This window comes from Gallus gallus, chromosome 5, assembly GCF_016699485.2.
Source record: "Gallus gallus isolate bGalGal1 chromosome 5, bGalGal1.mat.broiler.GRCg7b, whole genome shotgun sequence".
NCBI classification, from domain to species: Eukaryota; Metazoa; Chordata; class Aves; order Galliformes; family Phasianidae; genus Gallus; species Gallus gallus.
Window position 1 is genome coordinate 23,067,228 of NC_052536.1, and position 20,050 is coordinate 23,087,277.

Below are 20,050 nucleotides of genomic sequence, written 5' to 3' on the forward strand. Positions count from 1 at the left end.
GCATCCTAACTTTTTTCCCCCTCGTGCTGCATCTTCTGGCATTCAGCTGCTTCAATCCTGAGAAATTTTCCTTTTTCATTTATAGCATTCAACACGTCCATGTTATCCCTCATGCTCTTAGTTGAAGGCATTCTGTAGCTCGGCCTTCGCTTCCTTTTCCCCTAAAGTAACGATTGCTGCTGTTTGCAGCCACAAGTGAATGGAGTGCGTATAGAGTGGCAGTCTCATAGTTCTGATGTCTGGAAACGACGTTTGCTGAGACACCAGAGCTGATGAAAAGGCAGTTTATATCTTCTTGTAGTAGCTTTAAAAACAACAACAACAAAACCGGCAAAGAACTGCAATCCCCCTCCTCCGAATTTAGCAAGCGGGGCCAGAAGCATCTCCCAGGGTGAGCAGAGTTAATTCTCATCATCGTGGCAGTGACTGACAACCTGGAGGATGATAATGTGTGATTTTTCCTGGTGAGCGGGGGAGGAGAGTGGAAATTGCAGTTTTTCTGCTAATTGTACTTTAGATGTCATTTGTGACAATTTCATATTGTCTAGACAGAGATAGTGGAGCAGTTGCTTGTACAGAGCCTAGTGTTAGCCTGTTATATATCTGGGTAGCAAAAATTGGGAGCTTGGAGGGGGGGGAGCAAGGAGGTGAGGAAGAGGATTCTGTAAGCTCCGGAAGGGATTTGGGTGTCAGGCATGATCTACTGAAACGTTTCCAAAGGAGGTGCAAGAGATGTGTATTTTTATTCTCTCTTTGCACGCTTCTCTGTTGGAAACAGTTAGACATTTAGTGCCTGGCACTTTCCTCTAACTGCTGCTATTTGTCTGTGCATTGTCTTTACCCTCCTTAATAAAATTGCTACTAACCTGAGTAATGTCTACTTTGGTAGGCTATTGGGCTATGTTAGACCCTGGACTTACTGCAAACATGCACTCTGTGCCCCTTTTGGGACTTAGGATGGCAAAAACCGCAAATGCAGCATGTAAGACTAAGATAGAACGCAACATGAGTTAGTTTAAAAACATTCTTCTGCTCCTTCCTTGGGGACAGTAGGTTACACTATCAGTATCAAATTAGACATGTTATTGATGATTATAGCAGTGTATCTATTATTGAACCCATTTGTCAGTACCAGATGCATTCAAATCTGTAACTTGAGCCTCAAGAGCTTAGTCTAGAATGAGTTAGTTAAGTAATACATGTTATTTGTGTTCAGTACTCAGGTTTTAGTACAGATTTTGTTATTCTTGGGAGCATTAAGTGCAGAGATCCATCTGGATCTCAGGAGACTGTACTTTGCCTTTTTTGTTTTGCTTTTTTTTCCTACCATATATATTGATTTCCACCTGTTTGTTGCTCTTAGTAATTTGAGAGGGCACACTTGTAGGATAATTAAGAATCCACAGCCTTAGCGGTTTCTTAGCAGAATTATCTTCGCCCGTGTGGTTTCAGTGTGGCCCTATTAGTTGGCTTGTGTACCTTGCTATGATGTAGTGCAGGAGATGTCTTTGCTGGCAGACTTGGAAGACTCTTGAAGTACAGTGTTAACTGAGACTGTTCAACTCTGCACAGTCTCAGAGTGCATCCTATGGATAGCACTTAATGAAGCGCATCTGTCATCCCTCAACAGCTCCTGTTGCTTCATGGGGTGGAGTTGCAAGCTGATGAGATAAAATCATATGGCTGTGAAGTCTATAGGAAGTCTGTTTTCCTGGATAACTGCTTCCTGCTCAAAGCTCCACATTTGGCATGCATGGGACTGCTGTCACTGCAGGGCAAAGCATGGCTCCTGTATCTCCTTGGAAAAGAGACTGCTCTAAGCCTCCCCTTGCGCACCAGCTGCTGGGCTGTGGGACACAGTTTGTCTTGCTGCACACTTGGGCCTGGCACACGGAACAAGGAAATGCTCCTGCTTTTGCTGTTTTGTTTGAAGCATCATCTGTAGAACATGAAGCTATTGATTCAGACTTGGAATGAACTGCTCTGGGTTTTGGAGAGAAGTGCTTGTGCAGAGATGAGATGGGGCTGGTCAGTAGGATGCTTGCAGGAGAGCTGTGTGTGTGTAAGCAGCTCTGTGTAAGCAGCTCATGAAAACAGACAAAAAAAAAAAAAAAAAAACCCTCCAAAACCAAACCATTGCAGGTATCAGTTCTGATCATGACAAATCATCCAGTCATCCACCTCTGCCTTTCAGAAGTAATAAAAGCTGTTTGTCTATGTTGCAAGTGTTGGGTTGTAGTGGTTGTAGGTCTGCTGTGTAAAACTGTTGTACCGTTAATTCTGCATTGGCTGCTTTTGCATGTATGGACTTGTGTACTTGGAGCAGGAGAGAGATTTTGGTGAGCCAGGATTAAAGTGTTGTAACTTTCTGGGGAGCCAAGGGATTCACAATATCTAGCGGTGTTGAAGGTGAGAGCTTTAGATTCAATGACCTGGGGAATTAATTTATTTCAATAAGAGATTTAATAACTATTCTTGAATAAGACAGGTAATTTCCAGGCAGCTTTGTGCCAGAGTGAACAGGATTCTTTACCTCTTGTGAAGTCCCATTGCTTTGCAGCAAGCACTGAGTCTCTGGAGCCAAGGCATGCCAAGTAATTGGAGCAGTCTCGTGCTTCTCCCTGCGTTCTAGATTTAAAATTTAAAACTGAAGATTTTATTCATTTATTTTATTCCTGGAAGGCAATCCAGATCTGTCTTGTGATTCTGATGGGAGGGAGGGGTAAGCCTGCTACTGGGAAAAAACATGTGTCATTTGCATTCCTGCTGTGCTTACCTAAGAAATTCTGAGTAGGCTTATGCTCTCAGTGTCTCTGTTCTCTTGTGATATTATGACTTGCTGTCCAGAAGTGGGAAGTTGGATGTGGATCTGGTCCACCATCCTGCTTCCTGTGTTGATGTTTAGTGTCCTGCACTGCAAATGCTAACTGCAAAGGAGGAATGTGAGGCTAAGACTGATAGAATCAGACCTTTCTCTCCAAGTGTGTGGGGGGTGAGTAGAACAGATGTGGTGTCAGATCTCTTTGACTTTCAAACCATAACAAATTTTATTTGATTTACAATGACTGGAAAACAGAATTTAGCAGGAGCTCCAAGGCAAAAAGACTTGAAAGGAAACTCAGCCGCCTTATAAACTTTAGCAGTTGATTTTTCCACTCTCCACACCCGCTCAAAATCATCTCTCTTGTAAGTGTTAATGTAATGGCTGCAGCAGGCTCGAATGAGTCAGCCATGAAACAATGTCATCCTCCGCTTTGTGGCAAGAAGCTTCATAGAGGTGCATGTAGAAGCTGTGGTGGAGGACATGTTCCTGCTATATACTTTGATTCTGCTGCCTTCATGACTCAGACTTCCTTCTCACATATTCAAGCTGTCTGGCTGCATTTGCATACATTTACTTCTTGAGTGAATATTTGGTATCTCTCTCAGTGACTGATTAAGATACAGAGGAAATGAACACTTTGTGTCCAAAAACCTCCTCCTGAGCCCTGAGTCTAAGATTGAGTATCTTATTGTGAGTATTTGCCAACAGTGCCCTTAGTCTCCACTGCAAACTCTGTCCTTTGCCCCATGCTCATTAGCCAGTTTTGTGGATCTGGCAAATTGGGATAGGTTGTCTCCAAAGGAGAAACAATATCTGCATCCTTCTCTTGAAATCTGGTAGTTGGTTTGGGATGACTCTCCTTACTTGAGGTATTCTTTCTTCTGTATGGTGAAGATGTTACTGTTTGTATAGCTATGTGGCAAAAACACATCATCAGTCAGTGATTTAGTATGTTGCAGAATTCTCTGCACCGATGGTAGAAGTAGTTCTAAGAGGCTTTAGAAAGTAGGACATAAACAAGAGAGACTTCATAGGAGGACTTCATTTTTTTTTTTTTTTAATTTTATTTTTAGGAGATTGCTGGAGTCTTCCCTCATTTCGTTATCCCGCTATGACGGAGCAGGGTCCCGGGAACATCCAATCTATCCAGATCCAGCCAGGTAAGAGCTAAACACAATTTGAAGGCATTTTAGTTTCATGGATGAAAATACAAATATCCCTGAATCCTTCGGGGAGTGATCCTGGTATAGGTCCCATATCCTCCCTACTGACTTGCTGTAGGGACAGAGATCAAACTGAATGTGAAAAAGTCATTAGGCCATGAGGTGAATGAGGAAATGAGAAGGAAATTGCTGTTGTGGTAAGGACATGAGGATTCCTGAAATCATTTGGGACGGAGAACACTAGGTGGCAAACAGGTGCAGCAGTAAATGAGATGTTATGAATGCATCAGAAGTATCTTCTCAAGAAAAACGAATAAAAAAAAGAGATTGTTTGGGAGCAAGGGAGACTGCTAGAAAGACAGCTGAGAGCAGGCAGTGTGCTTGGAAGAATGAAATGTCTCCGCAAGTGTATCTGTGTGAGAGAGCATAACCAGAATGTTAAGTATACTTAACCGAGAACAAATTATTGACAATTATATCTGAAGAGTCATGAATCATTGACATTAGACATGGAAACACCTGTAGTGCTGCTTAATCTCCAGAAGAGGTGGGAGTGTTGTAGAAGACTAGAAAAAGCAAACATGGTAGAGTTATCAAAAATGGAAACAAGTGATCTTTGCGGTTACCACTTCGTGTATTAAGAAAGCAACAGATGGGATATTGTGACCCACAGACTCTGTCAGAAGAGATGATAGAATTGTTAACAACAAGCAGCTATGGAAGCTCTCAAAAACTAACTTATGACAAAATGAGCTTTCGTTAGATGGGTTTAATAAAGCTATGAATGAGGAAAATTCAGTGAATTTTAATCATCCGACCTCTTAAGGAACCCCCGGTATAATTGTGTGAATTGAAGGCTACTAGGATTTATCATAAAAGAGAATAATATGGGTGTAGCAGTGTATCAAAATTAAATATCTGAGTTGCTGGTGTAGTTTCATTTTGTTCTTTTCTACATTGACAACAACCTATGTTTTTGTTCAGACAACACTTCAGGTACGGATTTTGAAATAAGAAGTGATGTTGCAAACTAGCCACACAGTATAATTATGCTAGTAAGCAACTCTTTGCTGACTCTGTATAAGTAAATCCTTGTATATAGGGGTGAAGTACTATCTTAGGCCTTTTCCCACTTTTTTATAAAAAGGAATTTGCTCTGTGAAGATGGCTCAGAGGCTTAGAAATGATGTGAAACTGTCTGTGAGTGAGGTGTAAGGTAGAGTGTGCTGCCTATGTGTGAGGTCATTGGAAAATGTGTCAAGGTCTTGGCAACTGAGTATCAGAGCAACGCAGATAAATGTAAAAGCTTTCTGGATGGGTATTGATTAAATGATAGGTAGAGGGGTTGATTCACCTGGAGAGATGAAAATGGTATTTTACAAATGTTAGCCAAAGGATACTACTACATTTAGGTCAGTTTGTGAGTAAGTGTTGCTAAATGTCTGGAAATACACCAGTTCTTATTTTCTGGAATGCATAATACAGCATTTTCTTGATTGCTTGATTTTTAGCAGATTTCTTAAGCAGATATTGTAAGAAATGGTTCTTGCTCTTGGGAATTGCAGTTTAAATAAGGGAAAAAAAGCAGGAGCGCCTGCTTAGATTACTGATTTTATTTATTTTTTTCCTCCTGGGTCAGTTCTCTCCCATGATAAAGCTCAATAAAGTGTATAAAAAGGGATGACTATGTGAGACATCTCCTAGCATAAGAAGGAGCACTGTCAAAAGTATTTTTAAACTTGAAGCTATTTTTGAACTGATACAGCATTCTTCATGTGAAAGTTCAGCCTTTTTTTTTTAATCCTATAGAAGGTGTAGTAGTGTGAGGTTTATAAGGATCTTAGGGAGAACGGTCCGGTGTTGAAACCTCTAAGAGGTTTAATTTGTTCCACTCAGTGGCACTTTATCTTTTTCAGAGAATGAAGTGCATAATGTTAATCAGTGTGAGCTGAAAATTTGAGTGGAGTGAGATGAGTTATTTTATGTCATAAATCTTGCTGGTGTGCTAGGCTAGTAGAATCTTTTTAATTGTCTCTTGACCTTGTTAGAAATTGGAGGGAGGTGAATAACTGGAATGCTACTGTATTTGAGTTTTCTGTAGCATGGCAAGTTTGTAACAGGAAAGTTAGAACTTCCAGATGTTCTTAAAAAAACAAACAAACAACAAAGCAATAACAACAAGAAACTGGAGCAAGTGAAACAAAGACAGAAAACTTGATCTATGCTCCTTAAGATCTATACTTGATCTATACTCCTAGTTATCTCCAATGGATTATTATTTTTTTTAATTCCATCCTTGCTCTGAAGAATTTATTTTCAATTGTGTTTGTGTTTCAGCATCTCCTTTCTGTAATGGCACTGCATTTGAACAGCCCAGGTCAAGAGTGAGGCGGGGAGAATATTTTTGAAGTTTCCTCAGGCTTAGAATGAATATTCAGGTGTGGACTACTGCAGATTTTCTCAGTGGCCTTGCTGAACATCTCTAAGGTCATCTTGACTCTTAGGTCACTCTTCATAGATCAGATGTATTAAGCTTAGAAAACAAGCTGCTTAGGAATCAAGTAGAGCTGGTGTCAAAAGAACACCTCTTAATAGTACTTTAAATAAAGGTATTCCAAAAGATGCTCCCAGACTACCTGTACAAAGGAACACAGGACTGGTTGGTAAGTGTGTCTCTAGAAAAAACTAAGCTTCTGAAACAGTTGCTGGAAAAGAAATGCTTAGGTTGGCAGTTTGTCAGGCTTGAATGTTGTCTGTGAGTTGAAGGCTGAAGTGCATTGGAAGCAACTAAAAGTTGGTGTTCATTGCCAGTGCTGCCTTCAGCTCATACATTCACTGATGGTGGCTATGCTGCTGTAGTAATCACCAAGGAAATTAATGGCACCAGTCAGGCAACCATTTTAAAAAGTCTTCTGGTTGAGAAACATTCACAGGCATGAGTTATAGTAATGTGAATATCCTCCTGATCATCAGATCAGTCCGAGTTGAAGAGTGGTGTCTTTTCTTCTGAGACTTTAGGGAGCTTGGAGGTCTGCAGAGCAGCCTAGTGCCCTTGCATGCAAGGTATGCTGATTCTTGCTGTGGTCATTCTGCGCAGCTGTATGTAGTCATCCTTCAGCTGAAGTTCTTGTGATTTTTATTTTTCCTTCCTCTGAAGCCACTACAGTTGGAGAAGGTGAAGAGAAGCATTCTTCGTTTAAAGTATTTCATGTTTTCTGTAAACATGTCCAGTTTGTTCAGGTATCTGACTGTAGCTGATGACATTGTGCAGTGCGGTAGCTGTTTCTTTAATGCTCATGATGCCATTTAGTGCAAGATACTTGAACTTAATGGTAGTAAAACATTTCTTTCAGATCTTCACATTCCTTCAGTTCTTGCTGGCCAGTCAGCAGCACTAGGTACCCAGAGGAAACCCCATCTCTCAGTGACATAGCTACTGGATGAGACAGAAGCTGTTTGGTTCTGGTCTTTGCACAGCAGTCCTACTCAGTGCCTTGTTCTGTGTCTGTTACTTGTGGCAGCATCATCTCTCCTACTCCGAACCATCTGCTTCAGTACTCAGGATCCACTCACTTAAGAGACTAGGTTAATTCAGGTCCTGTGGTGCGGTCAAATACAGCTGACTGTCCTGGGAATGCAAACTTGGGTTAAGAATTACTGGATAAACTCTGCTTGTGCTTTGCCATTGCTTTTTTTTTTTTTTTTTTTTTTTTTGGAAGCTTAGGTAGGAAATAAATATAAATGAATCAAGCAGTCTGCTGTGATTGGCTTGTGTTCAGCCAGCTGGTAGATGAGCTGCAGTTAGGGACTGATTTACAATTGTATTCAGTGGCTGAATGAACTGAAGAGGTATTTTCAGTGTTAACCAGTATTTCTTATGCTGCTTTGCAGCATTCTGCTCCCTCCAGGACAGCTAAATCCCTTATGCTGGTTCTCAGTTCTGATTTGTGTCATGACCATATTCCAGAGACAGATACAGCCTGACAAATATGATTTCTTTTTGTTATGCGTGCACTCATCTGCAAAGATTAATTCCTTAGTCTATTGCTTTGAGTGTGTTTCTCCCCTACACTGTTGTATGTTATCACTTGCACCTTTCCTTCTGTGTATCAGGCTTAAGCTTCTTGTCTTACCTTTGGAAATCCTCTTCATCGTCTATCCATTCTGCATGCCATGTGCTGTCAGGAAGCTGAATCTGGCTGCTAGTCATCCGTTATTGCCAGTCTTTATTGCTTATTCTTTCATGTTCTTCAAACAAGAATCATTGTGTTTCTCTTGTGGTGTGCTGCATGGCTTAAGAATACTAAATGTCTGCAAAATTCATTCTTCATGTCTTTCTGTAAAAAAAAAAAAAAAAAAAAAATCTCCCTAGGTGTGCAATTAACAAAGAAAAAGGTTTAAATGATTGCGCTTCTGGATTGCTGAGACCACTGCTCATATTTTCTTGTATTACCTTGTGTCTGTGTTCCTTTCTTTGTCTATATTATATTATAGACATATTAATGCACATATTATGCTGTAGACTTATTTTCTTGGCATATGCAGAGACGTTGGCTTATGCAAAAGGCCAAAGAAGAGAACAGCTTTTTGTTTATATATGCATTTCTGTAAAGCCTTTTTTTTTTTAATACTTGGCCTGGTAAGTCTTCAGGGGAGTTAAGAGAGAGTAAAGAGAAATGCTATGTACAGCCAAGTCTTTTACATTTTGAAAACATGAACAGCTTTAACCCATCTAATAATGTGTAAAAGACAAAGAAAACATCCAAAATAAAGTGCATGTATTTAATTCCCCTTATCACATTTGCTGGTTGTTGAGAACCTTAGCAGACCCCAAACCTCTAGTCTGCCTGCAGATTAGCAATGTTAAAGAAATAGTCTGGTAGCATATAGGGAGCTTACACTGAGGAAGAGGCATCTCTGAGTCTTCGTGTATTTCTCATCATCTCTTTTGCTTATATGCCCTGAACGTATGGAGGAATGGGGAGATTGATTGTCCTTGATGGTTGTCTGCAGCCAAAACAACATTAATAACAATTAATCTGTTGGAGAATTAGTACTTTTTTTTTTTCATGCTGCTTTAGGGAGCAATCTTTCAAAATGCTATTAAATATAGATTTCCAGTGAAATATGACTTAGGGATGGTAGCAGAGCACTTTAGCAGACCTGATCTGATTGTTTGCTGCTCGTGCTGCTGGATGTAAATGTATTCATTCGTCTTACTCATAGTACATCACCATAGAACCAGCACAGCTCTGGTTTGGATTGGGATGAGTGGGCAGGGAAGAGAGTCTAAGCCATATAACAATCATGTTATCAAGGGATGATTATGGAGTTAATGTTTTGTCACTAGTTGTAGTATAACTTCAGTGAACCTTTGTAGTGGTAGTCACAATGAGAGTGAATATGGCCTTAAGAGTTCTCATGGCTGACAGTGAGGTCTGTTCTGAAAAGACTTTACATTGCAGCTCTGTTCTGAAGATGGATAGCGTTCTCAGAAAGCAGAAAGTCCACCTCTTGTGTGCTTGCAAAAAGGTGTATTTTCATCTCCATATTACTCTCTGAAATTTACTGTTTACTTAAGTTTTTGTTTTATTTTTTCTTTGTTAAAAACTGCTCAAACTTTTATCTGTAGACAAAAATCTGGCTATACACTCTATTATTGGTCTCTTGCCCATAGTGCCTTTACAGAAAAAGAGATCAGTACGTCCCAGGGTCATGAAAATATAGTCTGGTAACTTGCATTGACGAAAAAGATGAAAATCAAACATGTATGGAATGGGAGAGCTAGAAGTTAAAGGAATAGGCATGTTAACATGTCTTAAGTTTTTGAGGTTTTTTTTGTTAGTCCATTTCTCTGAATTTATGTTCGAGTAACTCAAAATGAAGACATGATTCTTCAAGTCTCTAGGCTTTACAGTTACTGAGTAACTGTGCTGCAGAAGGCATGCACTAGAACTTGTGAATGTGCATAGGTTGGGAAAACTATTCGTACCCATTTAGCACCAAGGAACTGGATAATGCTAGTACATGATAGCTGATGCAAACAAAGGCCTAATTATACTTGTTTATTAAGAGTTTATTAAGAGAAAAAGAGTTTATTAAGGATTAAGGGTTAATTGCAAAGGAAGGTGGGGTGCAGGGTTTTAATCACAGTGCTACTCTCAGAACATCTAGGGGATCTGATGAAGCTGTCATTATATGAAATCCTTACCATTTGGGTTACAAAGCATTTAAAGCTGTTCAACCTTTTTCCACACTTGATGTTTTGTGCTCTTTCCTATGAAGTACCCTCAAGACAGCACCACCTGGATTCACTGTTTGAACACTGGTGCTGTTTGGCATTGCTAGTATTGTGCGTGCAGACTGGGAGTAGTCTTGCTTCTTAGCAGTAATGGTTTCTGGGATTAGTTGTGTGATCTGGTAATGAAAGAATGGACTCCAAAGACTTCTAAGAAAAAAATTTCTGTGCTGTGGTTGAAGTTTTGTTTAGAGATCCTCTATAGCGCTTATATTTGCACAACAGGAGAATCATGTAGGTGTGAAATGTATGAAGGGAAAACTAGTTTTACTTACTTTATTTACACTGTCTTACTCCTGGATAAAATAAAACCAACCTGTTTTTGTGGTGTGCTGCTATCATCCTGGAACTTGGAGCTCCCGAGGAAGGGCAAGGTTGGCTGCCATTCTATACTTCTGTAACGAGCGTCTGTATGTATCTCTCTCTCTTGTTCAGGTTATCTCCTGCTGCATATTATGCTCAGAGGATGATTCAGTATCTTTCTCGGAGGGACAGTATTCGACAGCGATCCATGCGATACCAACAGAACCGTCTCCGCTCTTCCTCCTCCTCTTCTTCCACTTCGGAGAACTCAAGCCCATCTGTAGAGGGAAATGACCTGGAATTTGAAGATTTTGAGTAAGTGTGCATATGCCGTCTTGCCTTTTTGCTAGTGTGTTGTCAGCAAAGGACCACTTTGTGGCTTCCTGCTGCTTACCAAGCAAAGACATCTCAGGCCTCCTATAGGAGTGTGATAACTTTAGGTCATTCATTCAGTCTTTCAGTGAAAACGGATTGCTACAAATTGATCTTGTCATTTCTGTTACAAAAATTGAAAGAGGCTTCAGGCAAACTTGGCACATAATTCTATCTCAACCAGCTTTAAAGGACTGGTTGAATAAAGAAAAGGAGAATTTTGTTTTGTCGTGAAATTGATAAGGAGCCAAAAATATATTAGAGCTTTCAAATATTGAGACAGAACAAGAACAACTAAGAGGCTTTGCAGAACTTAGTTCTGTAGTCTAAGACTATTGGAGACAGCCAGCATGTTCTGTTACTTTTACTTGTTGTATCTATACAACTTTGTCAGGTTACTTGAAGTTTCTGGGATTGCATTTTTGGAAGACTTTGTGCTTGTGAATCTGTGTTAAGGCTTAATTTCCTGTAAGGAGAGCAAATGGCTTCCCATGTCAAAATGAGGAATGGCCCTGCATCCTAACCTTAGAACTGCACTTCTATAAGCCACTGTATTTCTTCCTGAACAGTTCTCCTGACAGACTTTTAAGTCTGCTCTCCAACATCTGCTTTTGGCCTTTTAGTGATACCCAAAGTGATCCCAGAGAACAAATTTATAGCAAATCCTTTCCGATAAGTGGGAATAGAGTAATAGGCCGTTTGGATGGCATGGAAACCAAAAGCTCGGGCATTGGTTGAAAATGAATTTTAGAAGAAAAGAGAATGACTGTTCTTATCTGTCTTCAGTCATTCCCTTTAGATAGGAGACTTTTCCCTTGATATTTTAAGTATTTCACTGAATTTTTTTATTGTGAACACGGTTATAAAAGTAGCCCATGCAGACAGTGTGGTAGGGAGCTGTGTTTCTTTGAGGGGGGCTTTGAGCCCCCCATATATCTGGGCCTTTGTGTTGTTCCTACCAGCAGAGGATGCTGTCAACTTTGTTACCGTCAGAACTTTCTTGTTTGCTTGCTGCAGTTGCACATGTTTGAGATGGCATGATGCTAAAGCTCCATGCCCTTTGTGTCAGCGTGAAGTCCTTTATGAAGGATGCTGGTAAGACTGTTCTCAGAAAAGCAAGATATTAATCCCTTTCAAGTGGTGGTAGAGTAGTTCTTTTTTCCTGGGTGTTATTTTGTGAAGCTGTTGTTTCATGCTCCAGCAATTATTGAGAAGTATAGGGTGAATGAGTATCCCCCCTGTCGCTGTGGCTTTGTGTAAGATGAAAATGAAAGGAGGTAAGGTAATGCAGAAGAGTCGCTGACTAGTAGGTTTCTTCAAGCAGTACCTTGGCCTGGAAAAGCAGAAATGTGCTGGCTGCTGAGCCAATTTTGTAAGGCGGGCACCTCACAAGTGCAGACCTTTATTTCTTTTACTCCATTCCCTTCATCTGAGGCAATTTGTTCTGCTGGGAAAAGAAAGGCTGGTAGAATCTCCATTCACAGAGCCAGGCAAATACCCGCAGAGAGGTGTGTTCTCCTGCAGATAATATTCACATGGTGAGAGCACCCAGTCAGGGAACACTTCAGTGAACCAAACTCATTGATTGTCTTTCATTTCATACTGAGCAAAGAGAAGTGCTCGTTCCTTACTGTATAGTGGCTGAATTTGTTGGTTGAATGTTTCATACTGAATTCTTGTCTGTGCATTCAAGACATTGTCTTTTTCCTTCTGCTTCATTATTTCTCCTGGCTGATTAGAGGGAGCTGCTGTGCAGGGTCCTTTGAGCTGGAACTTGTCTCCTGACTCATTTGATTTCTGCTGAGACTACACAATGGAATGTTTTGCACAAAATTCTTTCTTCTCCTTTTGACTCCTCTATCCCTGCTTTTTACTTTTCTGCCTGAGCAGAGTCATATGTTTCTTTCTTGCCTTAGTTCAGGTGCTCGGTTTTCTCTGCTTCTCCAGATCTGATGCATTACAGAGAATTTTCTTTGTATTGCTGGATGCAGCTCATGCTTTTCTATTGGTATCTAATGAACTACTCTGAATGTAAAAGCCGTAGCAATTTCCCTCAATGCTTTATCTAAACTGATTAATGCAATTGGTAAATACTCTCTCTTCTTAACTCTTGATCTCCAGGAAAATGAAAAGTGGAGATAGCATTAAACACCAGTTGGTTTCACTATATGTAAAGCTGTGGGCAAGGAACAAGTCTAGTACATGTGCAGAGTGCCTACCAGACAAGTCATCCTTGCCCTTCATCTTCTTTGGGCTTCTGAGGATTCTCTTCCTCTAGGACTCACTGTTAAGCCTTTTCAGCTTTGCTTACCTGATGGCCCAGTATGCAGGACACAGGGACCTTGGCCTCTGTGCTGTTTGTGTGCATGTGGCCCATAATTTTAAGCTAAAGCCTCTCGCCCTACACATCAGTATCTTGATTTCATTTTCTTCAGAATGCCTGCAATTTCTCCAGGATCTCATTTGAATTAATTCATAAATATATTTTGTTTGTGGTAGTGATAGCTGCAGTTTTGGTCTAAGTGTGTGAAATAGAGTGGGTTTTTTTTCACAGGTATTAGTAATATCCTTTCATTATACCAGCTGCTATGGGCAGAGGGAGGAGGGAGACACAAGCTATACCTGCATTATTCGATCTTAGAAGATGTTATCTCTCTGCATGCACTGCCTGTGTTTAACCTGTCACTGTTGTCATCTCACTGCTTATTAAATACAACTGACAACTGTAAACTTAGTCATGTCTGCAAGACAGTATTTTATACAGACTGTATTGTATATACAGACTGTAATATTAGGTTATTAACAGATAAATTGATATGAGTGGGTTTTTAGGTTAGCATACTATGAATCCTAAGCTAAAATGAAAATATTTCTTCTATTCTGGAATAAGAGTCTCTGAGTGGTGAATGACATCACTTCATTCTTCCAAAATAACTGGTGAAAGTGGATTCTTTGTAGACAAGTCACAGATGTTGAACTTGCTAATTTCAAGGTCTTTCTGAGCATCGTCTGTTTTGGAACATGTAGTAAGTTTAGATTTATGGAGCTAAACTGTATTTTCACTCCTTCAGTAGGAGTTTGACTGGATCTCTTTCAGAGCCTGTTACTCTGGAATAGTTAAAATATGGGAGGCTGTGCTTCCAAGGACTCCTTGGATATTGCATATTAATGTTTTGTGTATAATTCAAAATCAGTCACCCTAATTATTATGTGAAGCTGTTTCTGCAGGTTAATTTTTCCCATCCGTGTAACTTTTTTTCTGCTGCAAATATGGGAAAGAATACAGGTTCTTTTATCTGCCAGACTGAAAAGCAGATATATAGTAGTACAGTGTAACTCCTTGTCTGAAAGCCTTGCTCAAAAATCCTTCACTTCCGTGAAGGCTTTCAAGCTGGGACTAAAAGTGTGGCTGTGGCTGACTCCTGCTTTTGAGGGCAGGCTGCCTGGTAGAATGTAGTTATGAAGGATCTTGGAGATAGCACTTTAACATCCCTGGCTTTTTCTTCTTTTGTCCTTTTTTGTTATTCTCAAAAGGATATGTGTTGGGCATTCAGTCGTGCCATTGTCAGAGAATAGGAAGGTCTTTCCTGTGTTGTCTCTATACAAGAAGGGTTTCACCTCCCAGACCTTGAGAACTTGTTTTGGTGCTTTATCTTTTTGATTTCTTTTGAGACATTTCAGAGCACCCAGACAGAACATGAGCACCATAAGCCCTGTTCTGCTGAGACCATGATGGGCACTCTATTTTCGTGGAAGCAGCCTCTTGCTTAGTGGAAGTGATGAATCACCTGTGGAAAGCATACAATATTCAGGGTGAAATCATTTAGCTTTTTTTGTCAGCTTTAAATCCTTTCACTTATGGCATTTCTGGACCTAGGCTTCTCAGATGGGCATCTGGAAGAGGTCCCTCCATAAGCATGGAAGAGTCCACTATGTCTGTTCTTTGCTACTCTCAGTTGCATTATTGATGCTGTCACAATTAGAATTGGCAAATCCAAGTTCCTCCAGTAGTCTCTTGTCTCAAAAAGTTTGATGTTTCAAACCTGCCAGCTGATTGCCACTTTATTGGGTCAGTATGTCTCTCTTTTACTTTATTGAATGTATTTTATTTTAGAGAGTGATATGGTAGACTTTTCCCCTCTTCTGTAGGTGGGGTGTTTGGTTTGGTGTTTTGTCAGTGTTTTGTCATAGCCAGTGTTCTTGGAGCTGGCGTTTTGGTTTAACTTCTATGTATTAAGTAGGAAAGTTCATGGCTAATTAGATACTTATGCAAGATACCCAGGCAATCACTCTTCCTTCGGAATCTCTTAATTTAAAATATCTTTTCTTACATTTTTTAGAAAGCTTGGCATGTCTTAATACCTGAAAATATTAAGAACTGCCTGGAAGCAGTTGTCTGAATTGATATTACCTGAGAAAAGCCTGAAGGGACATGTAGTGGCCATGGCAATGTGGTTACTCAGAGTGTCACTTGGATAGCTCAGGCTTTTGACTCTTCTCGCTGTTGCTTGTCAAGAGGAATGGTGAAAATTGGGTGTGGGAAGGGAGTTGCATGAAAAATTAGCATGCAGTCTCCTTAACAGCCAAATGGAAAGAGCTGTTTGGATGGCTGAAGTGAATGAGGGGAGAAGGGTTTGAGATTACTACTTACTGAAATAATTTTTTCCTTATACTTGTGAAAGAATTCCATATTTGTTTTAAAATCCAGGTTTTGCCTTTTCGATCTAATTACGTATTGTTTGCTGGAGATGCAGAACTATTAAAGCACTAATCTGCAGAAATGCAATCAGTTCACAATGTACCTGCTGTTTTCCCTGTCTACTGTGCATTAATTTATTTCAGAGTGCTTTTTTAATTCCTGTGACAGCCTTCAACTTCTGCAGAAGAAACTGAAAAGTAGGACTGGAGTTTCCTTGTCAGGAGAACAGAGAGTTTAGAAGGGCTAAAGTTTTTGTGAGATTTGAGATAAGTATGGAGCTTTTTCATTTGCAGTTCCAGGACAGGAACTAAGAGCAATTCTATTGTGAAAAGTGTAGGGAATCCCAGAGGTAAGGAAGAAGGCTACTTGGTAAGATGGCTGTAGCTTAGCCCACATCGCCTCCAGGTGGATGGGATGCCAAGTGTTCAGTTCTGATACAGTGTAGTGAAGGTGAGTGAGAGGGATGACTTAATCAATGATAGTGTTTTGGTGTGGTGATAGAAAAGTAGCATAGCTAAACTGCAAGGTTTGTAACAGCAATTATACTTCTGTTTCTTTCTTACCGATGCTATCCTGATGTTTACATTTGAGGTTAACAGAACACTTGATAGAAGCAGAAAAATACGTATGTACTTGTTGCTTAAATGTTGATGAAAAGAGATTTTTAGGATCTTCGGTTCACCAGAAAACTGCAGAAATAACAGTAATTTCTTTCTGGAAGCCTTAGATGCAAAGTTTGTCATCTACCTCTCCTACGTGAGCACCTACAAATAATACTCTTGTTAGTGTTTTGTTACTTGAGTTCACAGATAAATATGAAAAACAGGATTACTGTTTGTTGCATGTAGCTGCCTTTGTTGTTGTTTTCTTGCCAGAGCCCGTTTATCTACGTTTTTGGTGCCAAGTGATTGGAACTTGGTGGTCACATTTGTTGTTCTTTGCTCCGGTATAGGTTTCTGTAGCAGTTAGCACTAGGATGTTGCTTCTAGATATGCAGCAATTTATGTTAATTATATTCATCATCTTAAACACAGTTGCAGGCTAAGAATGCTAACAAGTCCTGGATGAATGGAAATGATACTGAACCTACTCTTTGAACTTCACTTTTCAAGGATTAGTGAGAGTCGTAGTTTGGCTTGTGATCTGCTCATAATAGCCTACAGCTTCATTTTCCCTGTTCTTTTTATCTTTATCTTTTGTGACAGTCTTTTATATTCTCCTTATCTTGGTCTTAATGTCTAATAATACTGCTTGGATGCAGTGACAGGCAGTGACTATTTCCTTGCAGGAGCACTGCAGGATATTGCTAACCTCTCCAGCATAATGCTGTTTTACCATTAAGTCAGATTCCAGCAAGGCGAGTGTCTTCAAAACAGGCTGGTAAAGGAACAAGTGCCTCTTGGAAGGTGACAGTTGCCAGAAAAGTTCACATCATATCCCACACTGTATGTTGCCTGGGCTTCTTGAAACAGTCTTCATGTCAAGAGTGAATCCTTCACCCTTCTGAGTTTTTCTACAACTTAAGCTACTTAGAAGTTATGTTCATTGTTTTCTTTTTGCCTTTATTTTCTGTCTCTGGAACTCCTAAGTCAAACAAGATCACCTGGTAAACGATGTCAGGTGTTGATGAGAGTGACTAAGGAAGCATTTTTATTGCCAACCATACAGAGCAGGCAGTGGTTAGCTTTCTGCAAACCTGTAGAACTGATAGTTGAGTCAATTGTGCAGTTAAGTTTTCATTTCTATTTCTCTTGGAAGAGTAGCGTAGTAATAGTCAATGTATTCTATTAAAAACAAAAAACTAATGTTTGCTTTTGGCACTTAATTCCAGTGCTGAAGTCCAATGGGGCAGCTGTTAGGCATTTGCTGTACAAACTGTTAAATGAGCACCAGTTGCAAAGTGATCAGACTTAGCTGTATTGATGCTTTCACTACTCATATTCATGTTCAAGTGCTTAAAGATGCCCAGTTAAAGGGTCTCCAAAGAAAGGCAGTTGTAATGTTGGATGATCTTTTTTCTTTTTTATTAAAACACTGAATAAAGTTATTTCCTCAGTACTCCACTGTCAGTTCTAGGCTGGGGTGTAGGGATTGTCTACCTCTGTCCAGTTTCTGTTTTCTAAGGATTCAATGTAGCTATGGGGTATGAAACCTTTTAGAATAAGGTGTTATCTGTTTGAAAGTTCACCACATAGTGAGGTGATTAGAATAGAGTCAACTGGATACCTGCTCTGCTCCTAGATAAGAGGGCTTTGTTGTGATTTGAAATTAGTGTTTCTCTGAAGCAATTAATCCTCGGTGTTTAACAGGAAAGTGCTGCTATTTCTCTTGACCGGGTGACAAATCTTCTCTTATGTGATGCTTATCTGAAACACTTCATCTTCTGAAGTGCCATTTTTAATCTTGTAAATACATTTCCCTCAGAATGGCCCTCTAGAAGGTAATCAAGGCTGGAGGTTTGTTTCCCTCTAGACAGGAGAGCCATTAGTAACACAGCAATCTACAGTATCATTGCTGTTAGGAAGTTTTAGTTGATAAAAACATGGGAACACCAGAGAAAAATTTCTTGAAAAAACTGCTTGTTTTGACTGACATTTGAGCCTTCAGAAGAACACAAGAAAATGGAAAGGCACTGTCTTGAGTGACTTACCTAACTTCATCAATTCCCATGTTAAGTTGCTATGTAAAGAATCTCTTCTATTTCTTACCTCTCCAGCTGGGCAGCATTGCTGTTTGCAGTTTCTTTCATGTTTTTACTCTTCAATTTTGTTGGACTTCCACTGTTATGTTTGGGAGTCCGTTCCATGGTCCAAATACACTTAGTGCCTGAAAAAACTTTTAGTATAGTGCATGCCTCTTTGCTTAATTTTTCTTAATTCTTGTATCCTTCTGTTCTAAGTACTTCAGTAATGGTCATACCTTTCAAAGACAGGTAGAAAAGATTATGCTTTTAATCTTTGAGATCGTACATTCATTTAAATCAAAGTTTTCATCCTTTTAAAGTCTGTGAATGTTGGTATTTGTTACCCTTTTTAATATGTCCATACTTACCTATTTGTACCTACCTATGGAAAAAATCTCTGCTCAGAGATTGTCTTGAATGTTTTCTGTTAAACATATTCCTGTTTTTAAGATGCTGTTGTCCTCAGTCATAAGTAGGATGGTCCTCTTTTTCTGGGTTGTTTACAAATTTTTCAAGACTTAAGGATTGTGAGTGAAATAGCATCTGTAGGGTGGAAACTGTATGCTTTTAAGAGACCAGCCTTATTGATCCAGGACATGGTATTCTAGCCACCATGTCTTTCTGCAGAGTTGCAGCAACTTGCATCGTGACTTTCATCTCCTAGGACACGTGTATCTTACTGAAATATTGAGAACATCGTTTTATTTATTTTGTGTTTGTCTCAATTTTGAGAGGCTTATTTCCTAGAAATGCTTCTAGTTTTCTCAGTTTGCAGGAGATGGAAGGATATTGCTAGATCAGGCAGAAAAAAAGCCGAAGTTCTGACGTTTTCTGATGTCTTGATCCTCTCAGTTGTAAAGCCAGTAGTTAATTTACTGTCATTGTGCTCGCAACGCTGTATATCTCTTAGTCATCAGTAATGGTGCTAGAAAGTGGTTGACATGTTCTTAGAATCACTAGCAAACATAATGTGCCCCCCCACTCCTTTTTCTTCATGCTTCTGTACCTTTGATGAAGCATAATTTGCTTTATTTTGTTGTCCTCTGCAGCTCTTGTGAGTATGCTCTTCACAGTATAAGTCGTCTGATCCATCCAAATCCTCAGAGAATCCTGTGAACTACATATGTTCTGTTTCTTCTTCGTGGCCATTTTATTGACATCCTAAGTGTACTCTTTAAAGGACCTGGGTCAGTTTTGACCAGCTTCCAAAGCCAAATAGTACCTTTTGGTAATCTCTTCTGAGCTCTCGGTATGATCTTTATGCTACTCCTGCCCTTCTGCTGCTTCCTCTGAAGTAACCTGCTGCAGTCTTAGACAACTGCTAACAAGTGTGTGGAGATGCCTCATGTTTGAAGTACTGACAAAGCTTTTCTTCATATTACATTGATGGTGTAACTGAATCCAGTGCCAACCCTTCAAGGTATTTGTAGATGCCACTTTACCAGTTACTTAGCATTAGAATGAAATGCAGAAACCTCTGCAATAGAAATTGATTTAGCATTTTAAATTTGATCAGATGAAGTGCTGTAAAATGCCAAAAATATGGAACAATTGGCTTGGTCTGGCATAATTTGGTTCTTTTGTGCTTGTGTGACTTTACTGGTGCTGGCTCTGATAATTAAATGACATTTCAAAATGGTCCTTGTTGACCTAATTCTGTTGGCAATGTAGGCAGTGGGAGTTTTAATGTTGACTACAATGGGAACAG

General features: G+C 39.7%; 1 protein-coding gene across 8 annotated transcripts in view; it reads left to right on the forward strand.

The window, feature by feature from the left end:
- Nucleotides 1-20,050, forward strand: part of AMBRA1 (autophagy and beclin 1 regulator 1) — a 126,160-nt gene that overhangs the window by 27,333 nt on the left and 78,777 nt on the right. For all 8 annotated transcript variants that reach the window (XM_046942520.1, XM_046942522.1, XM_004941601.5 and 5 more), the window contains 2 exons: nt 3,898-3,984; nt 10,721-10,903. In XM_046942520.1, the coding sequence (XP_046798476.1) occupies nt 3,898-3,984; nt 10,721-10,903 (270 nt within the window). The remainder of the gene's footprint in view (nt 1-3,897; nt 3,985-10,720; nt 10,904-20,050) is intronic.